General features: G+C 35.5%; 1 protein-coding gene across 1 annotated transcript in view; it reads right to left on the bottom strand.

The window, feature by feature from the left end:
- The window catches only part of LOC111049248 (glycine receptor subunit alpha-2), a 62,334-nt gene that overhangs the window by 19,182 nt on the left and 23,653 nt on the right, over positions 1 to 19,499 (bottom strand). Inside the window, exon 2 of the mRNA XM_039435163.1 lies at positions 14,603 to 14,826. Coding sequence (XP_039291097.1) covers positions 14,603 to 14,826 — 224 coding nt within the window. The remainder of the gene's footprint in view (positions 1 to 14,602; positions 14,827 to 19,499) is intronic.

A 19,499-nucleotide genomic window follows, 5' to 3' on the forward strand; every position in this document is an offset into this window, starting at 1 on the left:
TTCCGCATTGAATTTGGGTTATTGCTAGAATGATGCGAATGGGAGGCTTGTTAAGATTCAAAAATAGCACGTCAGTAAGTTTATATTCTTGAACAGGCTTCACTGAGAATTCACTAACTGTTTTAGAGAAGCGGATGCCTCAAACTTTGCTAACCTAACATTGTATCTCAAGATCAGGATAGCCTATGATAAAATGAAATTTGTCACTTAGTTTCTCTCCATATTGACATTTTCTTCTGTGTCTGTCAATCCTTGCAAAAACTCTCTTGTAAACCTTGGATTGAATATTTTACTTGTGTACGGCATGCTCACTTTTTGTGAAAAGACGTTGTTCCGGAGAAAAGATTTAGTAATCATACCCTGCTCAAAAAAAAAAAATAGTAGTCACAACACCTTTTCCAATTTTATTTGAGAAAGTAAAAAGTTAATTTGAGAAAGTATCAATTGTATTTGAGAATAGTCACTTGTAATTGAGAGAATGTCAGATGTAGCCTAAATGAGAATAGTCAATTGTATTTAGGAAGTCATCACACATGTAATTGAGAGTAGTGAATTGTATTTGAGAATCGTCAAATGCAAATGAGAAGATATCATATCATGAGCAGACATTTGAAAATGAGAAAATTTTCCAATTGACATGTCGTGACTCTTCTGTAGCCTACAGGTTTGATTTGAGCAGGAAAGGATACTGTACTACGTACACAGTATTCCATAGGCTTTGTATGTGTGAAATTATTATTTTCAATTGTGAAATTGAGGAGCTGGGTAGAAAAACGACCCGAGGCCACTCGTGTCGTTTTTCCGCAACACGCTTCATTCTATCCGCCATTAAATTCTGAACAGATTGGTACATAAAATGTTGTTGTATCTTGAAAAATGATTGAGTTGTGAAAATTTTTTGTTTGTGTGGCAAACCTGAAATTTTCAGCTGACAAGCTGTGAGCCAGCAGCCAGTGAAATCCTTATTTTGTTTTCTTACAAAAGAAGAAGCTGATTGATTGATTGATTGATTGAGTACTTTGTAGATTACTTGTACTTATGTAGATTACAGTATATACTGGCTTATACACTCATATACAATAGCTTACAATACAGCAAAATTATAGATGAATTTACATAATATAGACTAAGAAAATAATTATTGAACTGTATATGATATGGAAAAAGCAATTTGGAATAACTATACAAGATTATATTGTAATGCATCTACATAAATTGGCGGAGCTTTGGACATATCAATGTCCATTCTTCGGAAAGAATATTAAAAATATACTCCCAACTAACTCTCTACCAAATGGTATAAGAAGATCATTAATACATCCAAGGGAACCAATTATCCTCTAGATGATGAAAATAATGAAGAAGACGCTCCTGAAGAAGAATCCGATGCTGAAAGCATTGGGTGTATGAATTTCCCGAAAATCAGAACAGTACCATGTAACATTCCAGAGTCTTGATTATGGGAAGAAACGTGTTCAAGAAGAAAATATCATCTTCAATTGTTCACTTCTAAATGACATTTTTTAGATCTTTATTACCTACTTATTAATTATCCAATATCATGAGCAATATATTATCATTATCACTACTCTTGATACGGGTTTTTCATCATTTTATTGAGCCTCTGAACATGTAACAACCAGGGTTATGGAAAAACGACCTGAGACAACACACCTTATATCAATTATTATCAGTTAGCCTTGAATTACTGGCTAATTATGAATAATAGCATTGAAAATAGTATAAAAAGATCAATAAGGTTCAAATACTTGCAAGAATATTGCATTCTGATGAAATAATGAAGATGTGTACTAAATATTTCAAACTCAATTTACACAAAACTTGATTTTTTGACTCAGGTCGTTTTTCCACCCAACTCCTCAATTATTTCCCCTGTACTGTTCACGAATGATTAATGAGAATCATTTCTATGTATGTATTGGCAACACGACTTTTGTCTCCAAACATTTGAACTTGATGAAGATCAAATTCTCTATGTTCACGGCGCAATTGAACTTTATCATCAATCAATTGAATCTCTTGATCAAGCAATTCGGTAACTCTCCAATGAATTTGGGGCTCAAAAATATTTTTTATTTAAAAACTAAACGTTTCATTTGAATATAAAATATATTATCATATTATTTTTATGAGTACAGTTATGGAAAATAAAAGTATTGGTTTTTTAAAATCATTCCCCAATTACAACTGACAACTTTTCGATTTCAAATCGTATGTTCTCAAATTAGGAGTTGATAGTGAGCTGTTGAACGGAGCGGTCGCAGAATTGTTTTGCTCTCTTATCTCAAGTTTCCGGACGGGTCGTGCTTAATCGGTTCATTTAGTGCATGTTTAACCTAAAACGTTCTTTCGTAATAAATTGAATTATCAATTTGTTATTTATTTGTGAAATTGTTTTCAAGTGAATCGAAATATTCGAAGCTGAATGAATAAGAACAGTATCTAACAATACTTTTCACCGGACGATAGTGCTAAGAAGAGTCCTCGTGCTAAAAGAACAGAAAAAGCGTGCTCCAGACCCAAGTGTTAAAGCTTCCGGTAATGTGAACTCAGACTTTATTGAATCACTATTTGACCGTTTTGAAAAGCGGTTTAGTAAGGCTATGGATGAAAAACTCGCGCTGCTAGCTACAAAGGTGGATTTAAATGGTCTAATTGAAAAAGTGAATAAACTCTCTGTCGAGAATTAACAGTTAAGAAATCAAATTGTTGCTCAAAAAATTCAGAATAATCTCATAATCAGGAAGATGGAAAATTTTGAAAATAGATCGAGAAGGAACAATATACTTTTTCGCGGGCTGAAATATGAATGTGCAACAGTGGATTACGTGAGAACTGTCAAAGACTTTTGTGTGAGTCATTTGGGGGCACGAGCAGGTACCTGGGTTAATCGAGCACATGCATTGGGCAAGAAAATCATTGCGCATTTTCCGGACGATCAGGACATCCATTTCATCACGAGAAACAGTAGGAAGCTGAAGGGGTACACAGTTTGTGATTCATAAAGACTTTGCTTTCGACACAAGAAAACGACGATCAAAGCTTTTCCGGGTGCTTGGCGAGTTGAAGAAACAAGTTCCGGGAGTGAGAGGAGAGTATCGGTTGAAGTGGATCGTTTAATTGTGAATAGTCGGGTTTTCACGCTGGATGAGGAGAATGGACTGGTCTCGGAGGGAGAGGATGGGCTGCAGAAGATCGGGAGCATGTTCGATGAGAGTGTGATGCGGGCCGTGAGCAGGAGCATGTGTGATGAGGAGTAGCGAGGCGGCGAGGACGAAGACCGCAACCGCTGAGATAACGCCGTCAGTCCGTGTGAGAAGGGACAGTTGAGTATAGTAGCGTACAATGTGGCTGGATTAAGTGGTAGATTGTTCAAGTATATAATTTTATTTGTAATTATGATGTTTTTGTACTATTGGAGACGTTTGTTGAAAGAGGAAAGCATTGTATTTTGAAAACTGTTTTCCAGATTACAATTTATACTGGGAATTCGCAGTTGGAGAATCAAACTGAGGTAGAGCAAAGGGAGGAAAGTTAATAGAAATTAGTAAAAGAATAGAGAGTTTTTGTAAGGTAATCGATGCGCTTGAGAGGAAAGTTATTCACATGAATGCAGGACAACGGGATGAATATTATATAGTTCCAATTTACCTGAGTGGTGGAGGAGACATGGAATGGGAGAGAGAATTCAATACATTATGGGAGTTTATGATAGTGCAAGAGCATAATAGAAATAATATGATTTTAATTGGAGATTTTAACGGTAGAATAGGAAATGGACAGGACATGTCGGAATAACAGATGTAATAGAATTGGGAAATGCACTGAGTAATAAGCAAGAGTCAAAGGATGAGGTGATTAATATGAAAGGTAAGAAAATATTGGAGTTCTGTGAGGTTTTTAATTTCATCATTATGAATAGAAGGATAAGTGGAGATAGGTGGGGAGACTTTACTTTTATAGGCAGAGGGGCTTCCGTAATAGATCTATGTTGCATGGCTGTCGAATTAGCGCAAATAGTTGGAAAATTTTCTATTGTGCCAGAATTTTTATCTGACCATTTCCCAATTGAAGCTACGCTAATCACGGTTGATACTCTAGAAAGAGAGAGCACAATTTTACCACTCTTACCGAAGTTGAAATGGAAGGAAGCGAGGAAGAATGAATATATATCTAAACTCACCAATGCTTGTAGAGAAATAAATGGGTTTCCCGAGAGTAGTGAAGAGACTTATGAAGTATTAAATAATCTTGTATATAGAGCTGCAAATTATGTGCCCCAACCTGATAGAAAGAGAGAAGGATGGAGAGAAAAGTGGTTCGACAAAGAGTGTGCGGTTATGAGAAAGCGAGTGTTCAGCCTATTGAATGTGTTTAGAAAATCAAATTCGGAGCAGGTGAGAGAAAATTATATGAAGGTAGTAAAGGAATACAAACTGCTATGTAAGAGTAAAAGGCAAGCGTATTTCAGCGATATAAAAGAACAATTCAGAAGAGTCAAGATTCCAGTGATTTGTGGGCTCTGATAAAGAAATTCAAGTGTAGAGAGTTCAAGATTTCGGGAACTGTGAGTGCTGAGGATTGGGTTGAACACTTCAGACGAGTGTTTTGATCAGTTTGCGGGGTAGTCACATATTATGCGGCGAGGAATGTTGAAGATCAAACTCTTGACAAAGACATAGATATGAATGATTTGGAAAGTGCCTTCAAGACAATGCGCAACAATAAGGCTCCAGGTGATAACAGAGTTCCTGCTGAGTTTTACAAGAATGCGTCAAAAAATTACAAAGAGATTATTTTGACTTTTTCCAATGCCATCGTCAGAGGTGGACAGATACCAACAGGGTTTCCACGTTCAATTATATTTCCATTGCATAAAAAAGGTGATACCAATGAAGTGAATAATTATAGAGCCATATCTTTTATAAATGCTGTCGCTAAAGTCTTTTCATTTATTTTACTGAGAAGGTTGCAGTTGTGGGAGGAAAGAGAAAAGATTATTAAAGAGAATCAGTGTGGCTTTCGGAGAGGTTATTCGGCTACTGATAATATTTTTGTTCTATTCAATATAGTAATGAAAACGTTGAATAGACCTACAAAGAAGTTGTACTGTTTCTTTTTGGGCTACGATAGTGTGGACAGAGAGGCTTTATTTTTTAAACTGAGTGAATTGGGAGTGTCGACTAAATTTATTGCGATGTTGAGGAGTCTATATAGAAATACGAAGTCTCCTGTATGGCATGGCGTGGAGGGTAACTTAACAGAATACTTTGAAACCAGAAATGGATTAAAACAGGATGCGTATTCTCCCCGTTGCTATTCACACTATTTTTGAATGATTTGAGTGATGTTATTGGTGGAGGTATATTATGTTGGGCAGAGGTCTATGATTTAACTCAGATTTTCTTTTGTCTGTCTGTCTGTCTGTATGTATGTATGTAACGCGTTGATAGAATTCTATGAGATTTGGCAGAAATATTCCTTTTTCAACTGCGCGTCGATGTATTAATAAACAAGGTTTTTTTCAAATTTTGCATTTTAAGGATAATATGAAAAGAGAAGGAATCCCTCATTACTCCGACATCACTGTATATAATTGACCGAGCGAAGTGAGGTCTAAGATTCATGTCGACGGCTGTGCATTTCTCTTTATGTTTATATGTTGCGCATTCACAGCGATATACGGCAATATATTTCCATGAAATTTAACAGGTATGCTCCTTTTTAAATTGCGCGTCGACATATATACGAAGTTTTCAAAATGTTGCATTTCAAAGATAATATAAGAGGAAAAGGAGCCTCCCAAAGATACTCACAAAGATACAGAATATCTCTTGCAGTTAACAGAAGGCTTGATGAACATGGATCTTTGAAAGTGTTTTTTTTTTGCATGCATCCACTCTTTCAAATAGGATACATTATTCTGAATTATTCTGTGAACATAGGTGTAGACTACTTTCTAGGATCATGTAAATGTTAGGGTCAAGCTACTGAGAAGTCATGGTGGGGGGAGTGAACAAGGCGTCGTGTTTTTCTTAGGCTAGTTTCACACGGCAAAATCCCGTCTCCTGAAGATCATAATTCAGATCATTTCATATTTCGCAGCTCGAAGGCTTTCACAAGGGGATCTCAAATTTCAGACGCGTTTGCTCAGAGTATGACTCATTACTTTTCTCAAAGTATTCGGATTTGGATTCAGCGACCCCAAATTTTTTAAAGCGTAAGTCCCATTTTCGAAAATACCCAAAAACAAGGGAGTTACAGCAGTTTTTAATATAGCTTTTACATTATCATAAAGTTATGTTTAGTAAAAATGTACCTACTAAGATAATAATACTTCTGCCTCACAGGTAAAGGTTTTTAGAAGCTTTTAAACACTCTTGAAAAGTTCAAACATGAACATTTTAAAACATTAGGGGCCGGTTTCCGAGCTCGGGATTTAGCTGAGTCCAAGACTTTAAACAACTGGAGTCAGAAATTTGTTTTTCCAAGACGGGGCGTTGTCGCAGTCATTGTCATAGTCACGTTTGAATTAAATCTCGAAAAACTAGAAAATTGAACACAAAATAAAATAAAGAGAAAATAGTGTAAAGTTTCAGCTATTTTGAATTATTCAGGAATGTCTAATTCCGTCAAGGAAAAACGTTTCCAATTATAGAAATGAGAAAATAAAAACTAAGACTTCTATTATAAAAGCTGACCTTTTGGAAAGCCAATTTTCTGACTATTGCTGTTTAGAGTCTGGGACTTAGCTAAATCCTGAGCTCGGAAACCGGCCCTAAAAGTTCTAGTTTGAAAAAAAAATTCCAGCTTTGAAAGTTTCAAACTTCAAAAGGTTGAATCCAAATATGGAATCAGAAATCATCTCCCATTATCACTCAATAAAATACGAGAAAAAGTAACCTTGTACAGTTAACTTCACTGAATTATTTACGTTGTCGGGATTTCAATTTTGTCATACAGCAATCTAATTCATTAGGTTGAAATCGTTGAATATTACCATGGATTTCCTGTTGAATCATTGACTTAAAATCTTTGCAACATCAATAAAATCTATTACACAGTATAAATATGCAGTCAGTGAGTATAGAATGTAACATTCTATACTCACTGCATACAGTAGGCTATAAACATTGTGATGATCTGAACAGTGAGTATAGAATGTAATTACATTATATTACTCTAACAGCTAACTGGATCTGAATTGATCTATTGTAATAATGGACATAATGAAATAATGTCTTACTATTCCAAGTAAAACGAAACTAATGTTTGTGTTTGTATAAGAGCTGCTGAGTGGATACTGCATACTGAGAAATTCATAAATGATCCAGACCAGCCTGGCGACTTCGATGCTATCGACACCGGAATCTCCTTTTATTGCTATCAATGAATGAATCTGAATTAAAACCATGTATTGTATCAACTATCCTATTATCGTATTGTAATTCGTGAAGCCTGTTTAGTAAAAGCCAGTTACATACACATCGATTTTTTACCGTCCTTATAAAATTCTATTAGATCAAACAGATGATGTTTGACAAGTTGCACTTATTCGAATTCATAAGGATGGCAAAAAACAATCGTACAAAAATCAACGTGCATGTAACTGGCTTTCGAAGACCCATACGATATTGTATTCTATGATCAAATAGAATAGTAAATATCGAAATAAGTGTTGCAGCCAGAACTAGTGTTGAAACCGGTTTTGTCCCCGCTTTGTAAGTTAAACTAACACACAATTCCTCCCCAGAATGTGGGTTTGAAGTGTACACACCATTTCTCCCCGCTTTGTGCAGTGGAAGTGTACACACATTTCTCCTCGGTTTGTTCAGTGAAAGTGTACACACATTTCTCCCCTTTTTGTAGGTTTAATGCGTAATTTTTTTTCAAGTTACCAGAAAAAAAAGTTACAACTGTATTGAACACATATTAATATACTTTCTAAAACAAAAATTAAGTCTCCAACATGTGTGTAAATGTGTGTAATCAGCCTCCCCGCAATGTATGTTCATTTCTCACCTCCCCGTTTGTTACCTTGTTCCAGTATGTGTGTGGTGTGTGTGTGTATGAGTTTATGTGCGTCTGTGTACACGTATCTCATCTTGCAATTCAAGATGGCGGCTAGAATTGCGAAAATTTTGTCAAAAACAGGTTTTTTTGCGATTTTCCCAAAACGACTCCAACGTGATCAAGTTATACCAAAATAGTACAAATAGTCCAAAATAGTCCAGTGTGTGTGTGTGTGGTTGTGGTGTGTGTGTGTGTGTGTGTGTGTTGTGTGTGTTGTGGGTGTGTGTGGTGTGTGTGTGTGTGTGTGGTGTGTGTGTGTGTTGTGTGTGTGTGTGTGTGTGTGTGTGGTGTGTGTGTGTGTGTGTGTGTGTGTGTGTTGTGTGTGGTGTGTGTGTGTTGTGTGTGTGTGGTGTGTGTGTGTTGTGTGTGTGTGTGTGTGTGTGTGTGTGTGTTGGTGTGGTGTGGGTGTGTGTGTGTTGGTGTGTGTGTGTGGTGTGTGTGTGTGTGTGTGTGGTGTGTGTGTGTGTGTGTGTGTGTGGTGTGTGTGTGAACACGATAACTCCATTCCTAATTAACCGATTGACTTGAAATTTTAATGGATAATGGCTAAAAAACCATATTTTTCACGATTTTCTCAAAAATGACTCGACCGATTTTTTTCAAATTCATACCCTGTATAATCATTTATCAGCTCTATTAACTGGCTTGAGTCTTCTCCCTGGGAAACTAACAGGGGGTCCACCTCATCCCTGAGAAATTTACATTGTAACCTCCCTCTCGTGCATGAGGTAGGTAGGTAGAGCAGTTTATTCAAAAGAACACATGTCGATATTTTTATTTGTAGATCAGCTGTTTTGACAACTTTTGAAACTCCTCAAATTTCATAATTCGAACAAAGGAAAATGTACTCTGGAAACAATAACATTTATTCCCCGAAATTATCCTCGTTCAAGAATGAGGCTTATAGATCAATGAGCAAGGAAAGTTGTGTGAGTGTGAGTGAACCACAACAGATTTTTTTAGGTTACTTTTTTTTCTCCCCCTCTCATTCTTGATAATGTACTTATTGTATGAATCAATGAATAATGATAAAGAAGTTCTAGAACACACTCTGATATTGGAGGACCTTTCCGTGACCAACAAAATTGATTTATATCATAAGAGAGAAAATATACAATCAAAAAAAATCTCACGGTAGAGACGTTTATGTTTCAAATTTCACTGTTAATCCAAGCCAACAGTGAGGTCCACGTTATAATGGCAGTGTTTGATTAGAAATGGTATTGCTATCATTCTCTATCATTTAACAAAGCGGATAGCGCTATCTCTTTCTCGTTCTGCTTTGTTACCAGATCGTCTTTTAATAATGTAGAATTGTCAATCAACAGAATATCCCATCTCAATTATGAAATATAATTTCTTGCTTAATAGGAATATAATTGATTATTTTAAACGAGAATGAACAGTTGATATTACATCAATAAACCAGTATCAGCTACCGTCTATAGAAGGCATTGACAAGACAGAGGATCGGTGACGTTGTTCTCCTATCTTTCTCCACTGCCATTATAACGTGGACCTCACTTTATATAGTGGATGTTTTTGGTGTAGCTATGTGACGCTGGTAGCCGTTCTTACACTCTCACCTCAACAAAACAGTAATCATTATAGACTAGTCGTCAAAAATAGGCTCAAGCTAACAAAAAACCGGCTTGAAATTTGAAACATAAAATACATATACCATGGTATATCTTCTTATGCTATCTTTTTTCTATAGTAATATTTGAACATTTTATGGAACAAGAACTCCATAACTTATAAGATATTAAACTCCATTCATCTCACTTCAAAACTCATCCTCAAATGTTTGAAAAAATAGGATTATCCGTAAAATAATAAACTATTTATTCAACTTATTCCCATTTTTCACCCATATTAGATCATACTAAAGGGCTCTTTCCTCTTTGCTTGGAATAATACATGGCTGTATTGACACATCCCAACTTTTTCAATGAATATATTATCATAACAATGATACATCATCATTTATAAACATGAGCTCTGAATGTGAGTTTGAAATTTCCTCCATATCTTTGTATTCTTCAAATTGAATTTCAACTTTCAACTTGGAAAAAGATTCATAAAATCTGTGGAAAAGTTTCTGAGCTGCTTATTTACTTGGCATTACTTTGAAAATTAATGTAGAAATTGAAAAGCATGAACCCCATATAGGAAAATAGCAGATGATATAGTGAGGAACACCTTGTGATGGCTGTGGAGATGAAATAGGAGAACAGCTTTGCTGATTCTCTGCCTTCCCACTGCCTACTGTGGAGGATAGCTGAAACCAAGTATCTGATGTAATAATAGTTACAGTTCATTCTTATTTAGGATGATAAATCATATTCTATTCGTTGAGGAAATATGTTCTTAGATGATTGATTAATAAATTTTCATTATTGAGATTGGATATCTTGCTGATTAATAATACTTCTACATTGTTAAAAGACGATCTGGCAACAGAGCAGAGCGAGAAAGAGATAGCGCTATCCGCTTTGTTGAATGATAGACAAGGATAGCAATACCACTGCTAATCAAACACTGCCATTATAACGTGGACCTCACTATGCAATTAATTGAATCCTACCTCTCACATACTTATCACCTCTATAGTGAGGTCCACGTTATAATGGCAGTGTTTGATTACCAATAGTATTGCTATCCTTGTCCATTATTCAACAAAGCTGATAGCGCTATCTCTTTCTCGCTTTGCTCTGTCGCCAGATCGTATATTAACAATGTAGAATTAATAATTTATTAACAAAATATTTCATCCTAATTATAGAAATTCATTATGAAATTATTGAAAAATTCGGTTTCTTGCTTAATAAGAAATAAAATTGATTATTTCAAACGAGAATGAACAGTTGACATTACATCAATAAACCTGTATCGGCTACCGTCTATAGAAGTCATCGACAAGACAGAGGATTGGCAACGTTGTTCTCCTATCTTTCTTCACTGCCATCATTTATTTATTCATCATTTACAATCAACTTAAGGACAAAGAAACAGACTACAGTCAAAAACTTGGACCTAAGAATAGAAATTCAATGCTACCTCTCACATACTTTATGTTACTCTTGTTACTTTATGTTTATGCTACCTCTACAAATCTATATTTTTTCTACCAATAATTTAGACCTCTTCTATAGGTATTATTATCCTCCATGACAATGCAGAGAATCGACAACGTTGATCTCCTATCTTCCTCTTCTGCCATTATAACGAGGACCTCACTATACAACTGAAATCATACTCCTGTCAAATACTTTAAACCTATACAAATCAACAATTTTTTGAACCAATAATTTAGAGCCTTTCTACTAATTAAACTCTCCCGATCAGTTAATCCGAATAATTTTCCCGTCAAGTGCAGACTTGATTTGAAACATACAACGGCCAGATTTACTCCAAACTGTCTGAATTGGTAGAATGGGAAGCATTAGAATTATTCACAAGAGTTACTGTCAGTTCAAAATGAATTTCACACACATTTTTTCATTTAATTCAATGAGGATAACACAGAGTTCGCTTCAAACGTCATTTCGGTCCGCTTGTTTCTGACTGCGTGCTCGCTCACACGTTCCAAAAAAACTGATTTAATTTATTTTTTGTAACTCAATTAGTGACGTACTTGAGCCCTTGGTGTTCTTTTTTGTTTTGAGGAAAAAATGTGGAAAATGCGATGGATAATGTTACCTGACGCATAAATAATCTGGCTTGTTGTTGCTGATTTGGAATTCAAGATGAAAAACAGAAGAAATTTGACATTTAGATTTTCGCTCATCATTCATTCGCACCAAACCTCTTTCTCATTTCCTCTCACTCTCTCCCTCTCTGTCTCTCTCTCTCTCTCTCTCTATCTCCCTCTCTGTTATAGAATGAATTATATATATTTTATATAAACTCATGCTATTTCATTTATCCACTGCATACTGCTGTATATTACAGAAAGTTGATAACCCTGATCTACTTTTAGCCTACTTCATTTTATTAATCAATAATTTGATCTTATCTACTTATATAATTATTTTACTCTATCAATTTTCTGTTTTTCTCTCTTTAATATTCATATTAATTAAAACTTCTACAATAATTCCACTGATAAATAAATCCTTAGTTTAATTAATGAAATCAACGTTTTGGTAGAGAGTTAGTGGGTAGGATATTTTTAATATTCTTTCCGAAGAATGGACATTGATATGTCCAAAGCTCCGCCAATTTATGTAGATGCATAACAATATAATTATTATCTATAGTTATTACAAATTGCTTTTTCGTATCATATACAGTTCAATAATTATTCTTTTAGTCTATATTATGTAAATTCATCTATACTTTTGCTGTATTGTAAGCTATTGTATATAAGTGTATAAACCAATATATATTCTAATCTACATAAATAAAGTACTCAATCAATCAATCAATCAATCAATAACACACTATTCCTGCAATTCCCCGCTCTCTCTTATTCTTCCATGATTCCTCATTTTTGATTCCAATACAATAGAATATCTCATTATTTCAAGAATAAAAGTTTATTCCTTCAAATTTCGCTAGTTGTATATAGAAGATATTCAGTCAGCAAGTTCACTCCATTCGCTGATTCAATAATGGAATAATAGAACAGAAATTATTTAACAGTAAAATCTTGGATGAAAAATAACCAAGTAGATATGTAAGAACGCTGAGACAAAGTTCGTAATAATAGAATATCGGCAGAATATTAATCATTCAAAAAAGAATGATATACCTAACAGAGTCCGGTTACAATAGTCAAAGAACGAACAATAGGGGATATCAAAATAGAAGTGTGAGTAATAATAGAATATCGACAGAGATCATAATCATATTTCAAAAAAGAAAGGACTCAAAGAGAGTCCGATTACGAATAACAAAGAACGAAAGAGTAGTAGAACAAAAGAGCAGTGTGAGTGAGAGAGTATAGGAGAGAGACTATATGAGAGCGTGGGGGAGTGAGAGAGAGATCGCTTGAGAAAGAACAATGTACTATTGCAGCGTTAGCATTTTTGTGAGATGTGATTGACCTCCTATTCAAAACAATGCATTCCATTATAAAACGTTCTAAAAATTGTTCCGTGTTAAGCGGGTTGCATATCTAACGCCTGACTATGATAAATGCAGTACTTTACTTCTTAGTACGTCAACTCAATAATTTTTAGTAATTTACGTATTTTATTTTCATTCGAATGGTAGCCCTTTGCTCATGTGGATATTGGAGGTTATTATACCTTATGATTCCCGTACGGTTATCAGTATCATTATCAGTGACCGTTACAGTGAAAATATGATTCCCATGGGTTTTAATGGGACTGTTTTTCCACTCAAGTTGATAACAATTTATTGTTTGATTATTATTATCTTGATGGAAATTTTACTACTTCGTGAACAAGTAAAATAATCTGTGTGACCTTATATAATTTTGAAAGAGGAATAGCACAAGGTTAAATTATTTCTTCTCTTCCTATCGTTTTGATGATGTACTTATTGTATCAATCAATAAAGAATAAATAATACTGAATCTATGCTCGTTCAAGTTTACACTACTCTATCTCAATCCTATTTATCTATCCAGAGATCTATTTATTTATTCATTATATCTACTCTATTCTTTTCCCAATTTCGATACTCAATACTTGATTATTTTATATTGGTGTCTATATATACCTTATCTATATCTAGATAGAACGTAGACCTCTGGCTTCTAGATGGCCTTCACCAGGTTGGGGTCATTCTAACTAGCACATTTGGGAAGGTGACTTAATGACATACCTGAGCATATAGAGTATCTCTCCTTCAGGATTGATTCTGATTAGCACATTCGGCACAGTGACGAACTGGAACTCGGCATGCTTGGCGTTGGTGAAGTAGACCTATGGCTTCCAGATGGCCTCTATCGGGTTAAGGTCATTCTAACTAGCACATTTGGGAAGGTGACTTAATGACATACCTGAGCATGTATAGTATCTCTCCGTCAGGGTTGATCCTGATTAGCACATTTGGCACAGTGACGAACTGGAACTCGGCATGCTTGGCGTTGGGTAAGTTGACCTCCGGCTTCCAGATGGCCTCCATCAGGTTGGGGTCATTCTAACTAGCACATTTGGGAAGGTGACTTAATGACATACCTGAGCATATAGAGTATTTCTCCGTCGGGATTGATCCTGATTAGCACATTTGGCACAGTGACGAGCTGGAACTCGGCATGCTTGGCGTTGGGGAAGTGGACCTCCGGCTTCCAGATGGCCTCCACCAGGTTGGGGTCATTCTAACTATCTTATTTGGGACGGTGACGTAATGACATACCTGAGCATGTAGAGTATCTCTCCGTCAGGGTTGATCCTGATTAGCACATTTGGCACAGTGACGAACTGGAACTCGGCATGCTTGGCGTTGGAGAAGTAGACCTCTGGCTTCCAGATGGCCTTGACCAGGTTGGGGTCATTCTAACTATCTTATTTGGGACGGTGACGTAATGACATACCTGAGCATATAGAGTATTTCTCCATCAGGGTTGATCCTGATTAGCACATTTGGCACAGTGACGAACTGGAACTCGGCATGCTTTGCGTTGGGGAAGTAGACCTCTGGCTTCCAGATGGCCTTGACCAGGTTGGGGTCATTCAGGTCGAGGACTTCTGTGATGTCAGCGTGTTTAAGTCGCTCGTCCTGCCATTTTTGACGCAGGTATAGGTCCACTTCATAGTCCTGAAACACAAGGAAAAACCAGATGGATGTGAAAAATTATCTTGTGATTGGTTGGTTAGTTAAAATATATTCTGGCTTATATACTAGTAGTTCTGTGAACAGTAGACCTCACGCAGTATTCTCATCCACAAATACCAGATGTCAACTGTTTCAAATGTTAACAAACTCAGTTCATTTTTGAATTTGTATTTCATATGATATAATTCATCCAGTTCCGTGCTGATCTTTCTATCTGATGAAAATTATTTTTTTAGAATCAAGAATATTATAATTTCTCCAGCATTATTCAGTTCATTTGTTTATTTTTATTCACCTATCAAATTAGTTTTTTCGAATGTGAGAATATTGATACTGATGGGCACGCATAATAATACCATGACTGCGAAACAAAATATTGAAACCAAAGACCTTAAAGCTGCGATTAGACCAAATTTATTAAAAAAATGTTAATAACTCAATCCTTTTAGATTATATTAGATTGAACATAACTTATCATACACATGATGAACATATGTGTTTGTCAACTTCCGTTCAATCTAATAGAATCTATAAGGATTAAGTTATAACCATTTTGTTAATAACTTTGGTGTTAACCCAGCTTAAAGGTGCATACCTCTTTAATGTCTTTGATTGAAACTATAGACCTTATACAAATACAGTAATAGACTGGCTTCTCCACACATCTGTGTAATGACTTGTCAGCTGATTTATGATGGATAATTCTATAGTCTGATTTTTACTCTAATATTGGCGTATGAAGGAGGCTCCTTTTTCCTTTTATATTATCCTCGAAATGCAAAATTTTCAAAATCCTTGTATATACGTCGACGCGCAATTTAAAAAGGATGAACCTGTCAAATTTCATGAAAATCTATTACCGCGTTTCACCGTAAATGCGCAACATATAAATATATGAACATATAAACATTAAGAGAAATGCCAAACCATCGACTTGAATCTTAGACCTCACTTCGTTCGGTCAATTATCAATCCAGATTATTTATAAAAGAAGGAATTGGCTTATACAGAGTGTCCCACGAAAGGTGTAACTGCCGAAGATCATAAATTCTACAATGAATTTCCAACAAAAATGTCCAGTCGAATTTCCTTATAACGATCTCAGTTTTCAAGATATGAATTGATTTCTCAATATTTTCAGAGAACGACAATAACTGTCATAATAAATGAATGAAAACCCAAGTTTAATATAGTAAATCCAAAGACCTTAAAGATATCTTTAAAAGGTCTTTGAGTGAATCACCTGCTATTAGAAATATTGACAACAGGGTTAACAGCTGGATAAAAATTCGATGAGATCTACTCTCCAAAAATTACATCCATATGGAAATTGGAAAACTTTTTGGGATGAATTTGATTGTTTATTTATTTTTCGAATAAAGATTTCAATTTTTAATGTAGATAAAAAAACTATTGATTGAAATCTTATTCTGAGGATATGATTGATTAGAGGAAAAAAATTCCAATAGAACTCATATGATTTGTTCCTTTGTTTGACTTTGAAATTTTCATGATCACTCAAAGATGAAAGAAATTTATAGTCGAGTTGAAAGCCAAATCTCGAACAGTTAAAACGCTCCTATTAAAATCGAAAACCTTAAACAACGGAACAAATAAATTGTGGGACATTTTTACCTTTTTCCAACCGAACCCTTACAATTTGATTTAGACTAATAGTTTTCTGGTTATTGACGTTTTCAAATAAATTATAGAAAATATAGAAACAATTTCGTGGTTGTGAAACAACAAGAAAAGTCGAAAACATTATTTGAAATTATCTTGAGGAGGTGAGAGCATTGTGATCTCTAGTAACCCAGATAAATCAATACATCTCTGATAACCTAGCGAACTCTAGATAAAATAAATAGGGATCATTCGAAATGTTGAGAAAAAATGAACAGTTATATCGGATATACCGGAATCAGCTATCCTCTATAGAAGGCAGTGGCAAGGCAGAGAATCGGCAACGATCTTCTCCTATCTTTGTCCACTGCCATTATAACGTGGACCTCACTATAGTCTTCTTATTCAGTTTTATCATAGAGAATCAATAGCGTAAGTAGATATCCCATGGTATAGGGAGTTCATGTCGTAACTTTTACTGTTATCTCAAGGTGATTACTGTCGATTATTGTCGATTTTTACTGTTTTGTTGGGGTGAGAGTGTATGAACGGCACAATATGAGAGACTACCAGCGTCACACAGCTTCAAGGGAAGAACTACGTGGACTATCGTCTTGAGATAACAATAAAAGTTACGACATTAACTCCCTATACCATGGGATATCTACTTACGCTATTGTTTCTCTATGGTTTTATACGATGAATCATTCGATCATGGAAGCTACAAACTATGAACCCACTTATTGAATCCTCACATCTCAAAATAAATCTTTATTATTATCAGAAAATCATGAAAAATAGCTTCCCGAGAGCCTTAACAGATGACACAAGCCAATTTTATGGTTCAAAACCTTTTTCTGAGGATAAAAACTGATCATATATCATCATAACGATGTGGCAAATGCTCTACAAATCAGAATCTTCACAGTCGATACCTGGCAGAAGCTATAAGAGCAGTGGTTCAACTATTGAACTGATCATAGTGTCGAAATGTAAGGAGTCAGTTCATTCTCCAATGAACTAAAATGCTTTTCCAGGAGAGATGGTTTCTGAAACCCGGGCTCAGGGAGTGGTTATGGAGAAAAAAAGGAGGATATGATGAAGAAGAAGAAGAAGAAGAAGAAGATGAAGAAGAAGAAGAAGAAGAAGGAGAAGAAGAAGAGAGAAGAAGAAGAAGAAGAAGAAGAAGAAGAAGAAGAAGAAGAAGAAGAAGAAGAAGAAGAAGAAGAAGAAGAGAAAGTGGAAGAAGAGAATAGAATGATGAAAAAGAGTTAGATGAAGAGGAAAAATAAGAGGAAGGAAAAGGAATCTAGACACTAAGTAGTCGCTGAAAAAAGTGATGTAGTGGTATCAGAAAAAGGAGGATGTGTAGGAGGAAGGAGTAAGAGATGATGAAGGAAAAGGAGAAGAAGAAGATGGAGAAAAAGAAGATGGTGAAGAAGAAGATGAAGAAAAAGAAGATGGAGAAGAAGAAGAAGAGAAAGTGGAAGAAGGAGAATAGAATGATGAAAAAGAGTTAGATGAAGAGGAAAAATAAGAGGAAGGAAAAGGAATCTAGACACTAAGTAGTCGCTGAAAAAAGTGATGTAGTGGTATCAGAAAAAGGAGGATGTGTAGGAGGAAGGAGTAAGAGATGATGAAGGAAAAGGAGAAGAAGAAGATGGTGATCAGGTAGAGAAAGAAGAGGAATAAGAAGAGAAAGGAGTAGAAGATGGAAAATAAATCAGGACACAGAAAGGTATTTTTCGGAAGAGATGTAGAAGTGTGACAAAGAGGAGGAGAAACATATGAACGAAGAAGAAGGAGAAAGAGAAAATGGTGAAGAAGAGAAGAAAGGAGGAGTATAAGGAGAAGAAAGGAAGGAACGGAAAGACGAAAACTGAGGAGAAGGAGAATAAGTGGACAAGAGAAGACAGGAGGACAAGAAAGAAAAGGAATCCGAAAGGAAGCAAAAGAAGGAGAAAGATATAAGAAGAAGAAGCACAAGAAGTAGTAGTACTCAGAATGATGAATGAGAAAGGAACAAAAAGAAATGGAGCAGATGAAGAAAGTGGAAAATAAGGAGAAGGGGAAGAAGAAGAAGAGGGAGAAGAAGGAGATGAAGGAGAAGGGAGAAGAAGATATGAGAATACCTGCCAAAAGCAGAACTCGACCGACAGTAGTTAGTGAAGAAAGTCAGTAAAAGAAACTGAGAATGATGAATGAGAAAGAAACAGGAATAGATGGAGGAGATGAAGAAGAAGAGGAGAAGGAGAAGAAAAAGAAGAAGAGGAAGGAGGAAAGAGAAGAGGTGGTAGAAGAAGGATATATGAGAGAATGGGATGTGAAGTAAGATTTTCATTGAAGGGAATTGAGAATGATAAATGAGAAAGAGATGGAGCAGTTGATGAAGGTAGAGAAGAAGAAGAAGAAGTAGTAGAAGAAGAAGAAGAAGAAGAAGAAGAAGAAGAAGAGGAAGAAGAGGAAGAAGGAAAAGAAAAACATGAGGAGAATGATAGTAAGTTTGTAGAGGAAGAAGGAGAAGAGTGTGAGAAAGAAAGTGTGAAAGGTTGTGAAGTGCTTCTCTGTATGAACTGAGCCGTACGGTGACAAAGAGTTGATAAATGACGTGGCAACCAGGAATGTGGAAGTTTTTGATTGTACAACAGGTGGACAGAACAAATGAATGGACATTGCAAGATTTATCGTCTACCTCGTGGACAAAAAATACTCTCTTTTTTGAATTGAAGAATAGGTTCGACTTTATTGTTGCCTTGTATTTGTGACTTCGAATCGAATTAATTGCTACACCAACAATTTATTGTTATATCATTATTACTAGTAGTTCTGTGAACAGTAGACCTCGCGCAGTTATAAACCACAACCTACTCTCATACTGTACATTAGAGTAAATCCTGTCTGTATGTCGTGTCGACGAGATATCGGTGTGAAAACGACTAGTGGCTGTTGGGGTTGGTTAATCAAAAATGCTAACATCAAATCAAGTTTTATTCAATGATATCGCTTACATGACAAATTCCATTATACAAATT

The sequence above is a fragment of the Nilaparvata lugens genome, chromosome 8 (genome assembly GCF_014356525.2).
Source record: "Nilaparvata lugens isolate BPH chromosome 8, ASM1435652v1, whole genome shotgun sequence".
Taxonomy (NCBI): Eukaryota; Metazoa; Arthropoda; class Insecta; order Hemiptera; family Delphacidae; genus Nilaparvata; species Nilaparvata lugens.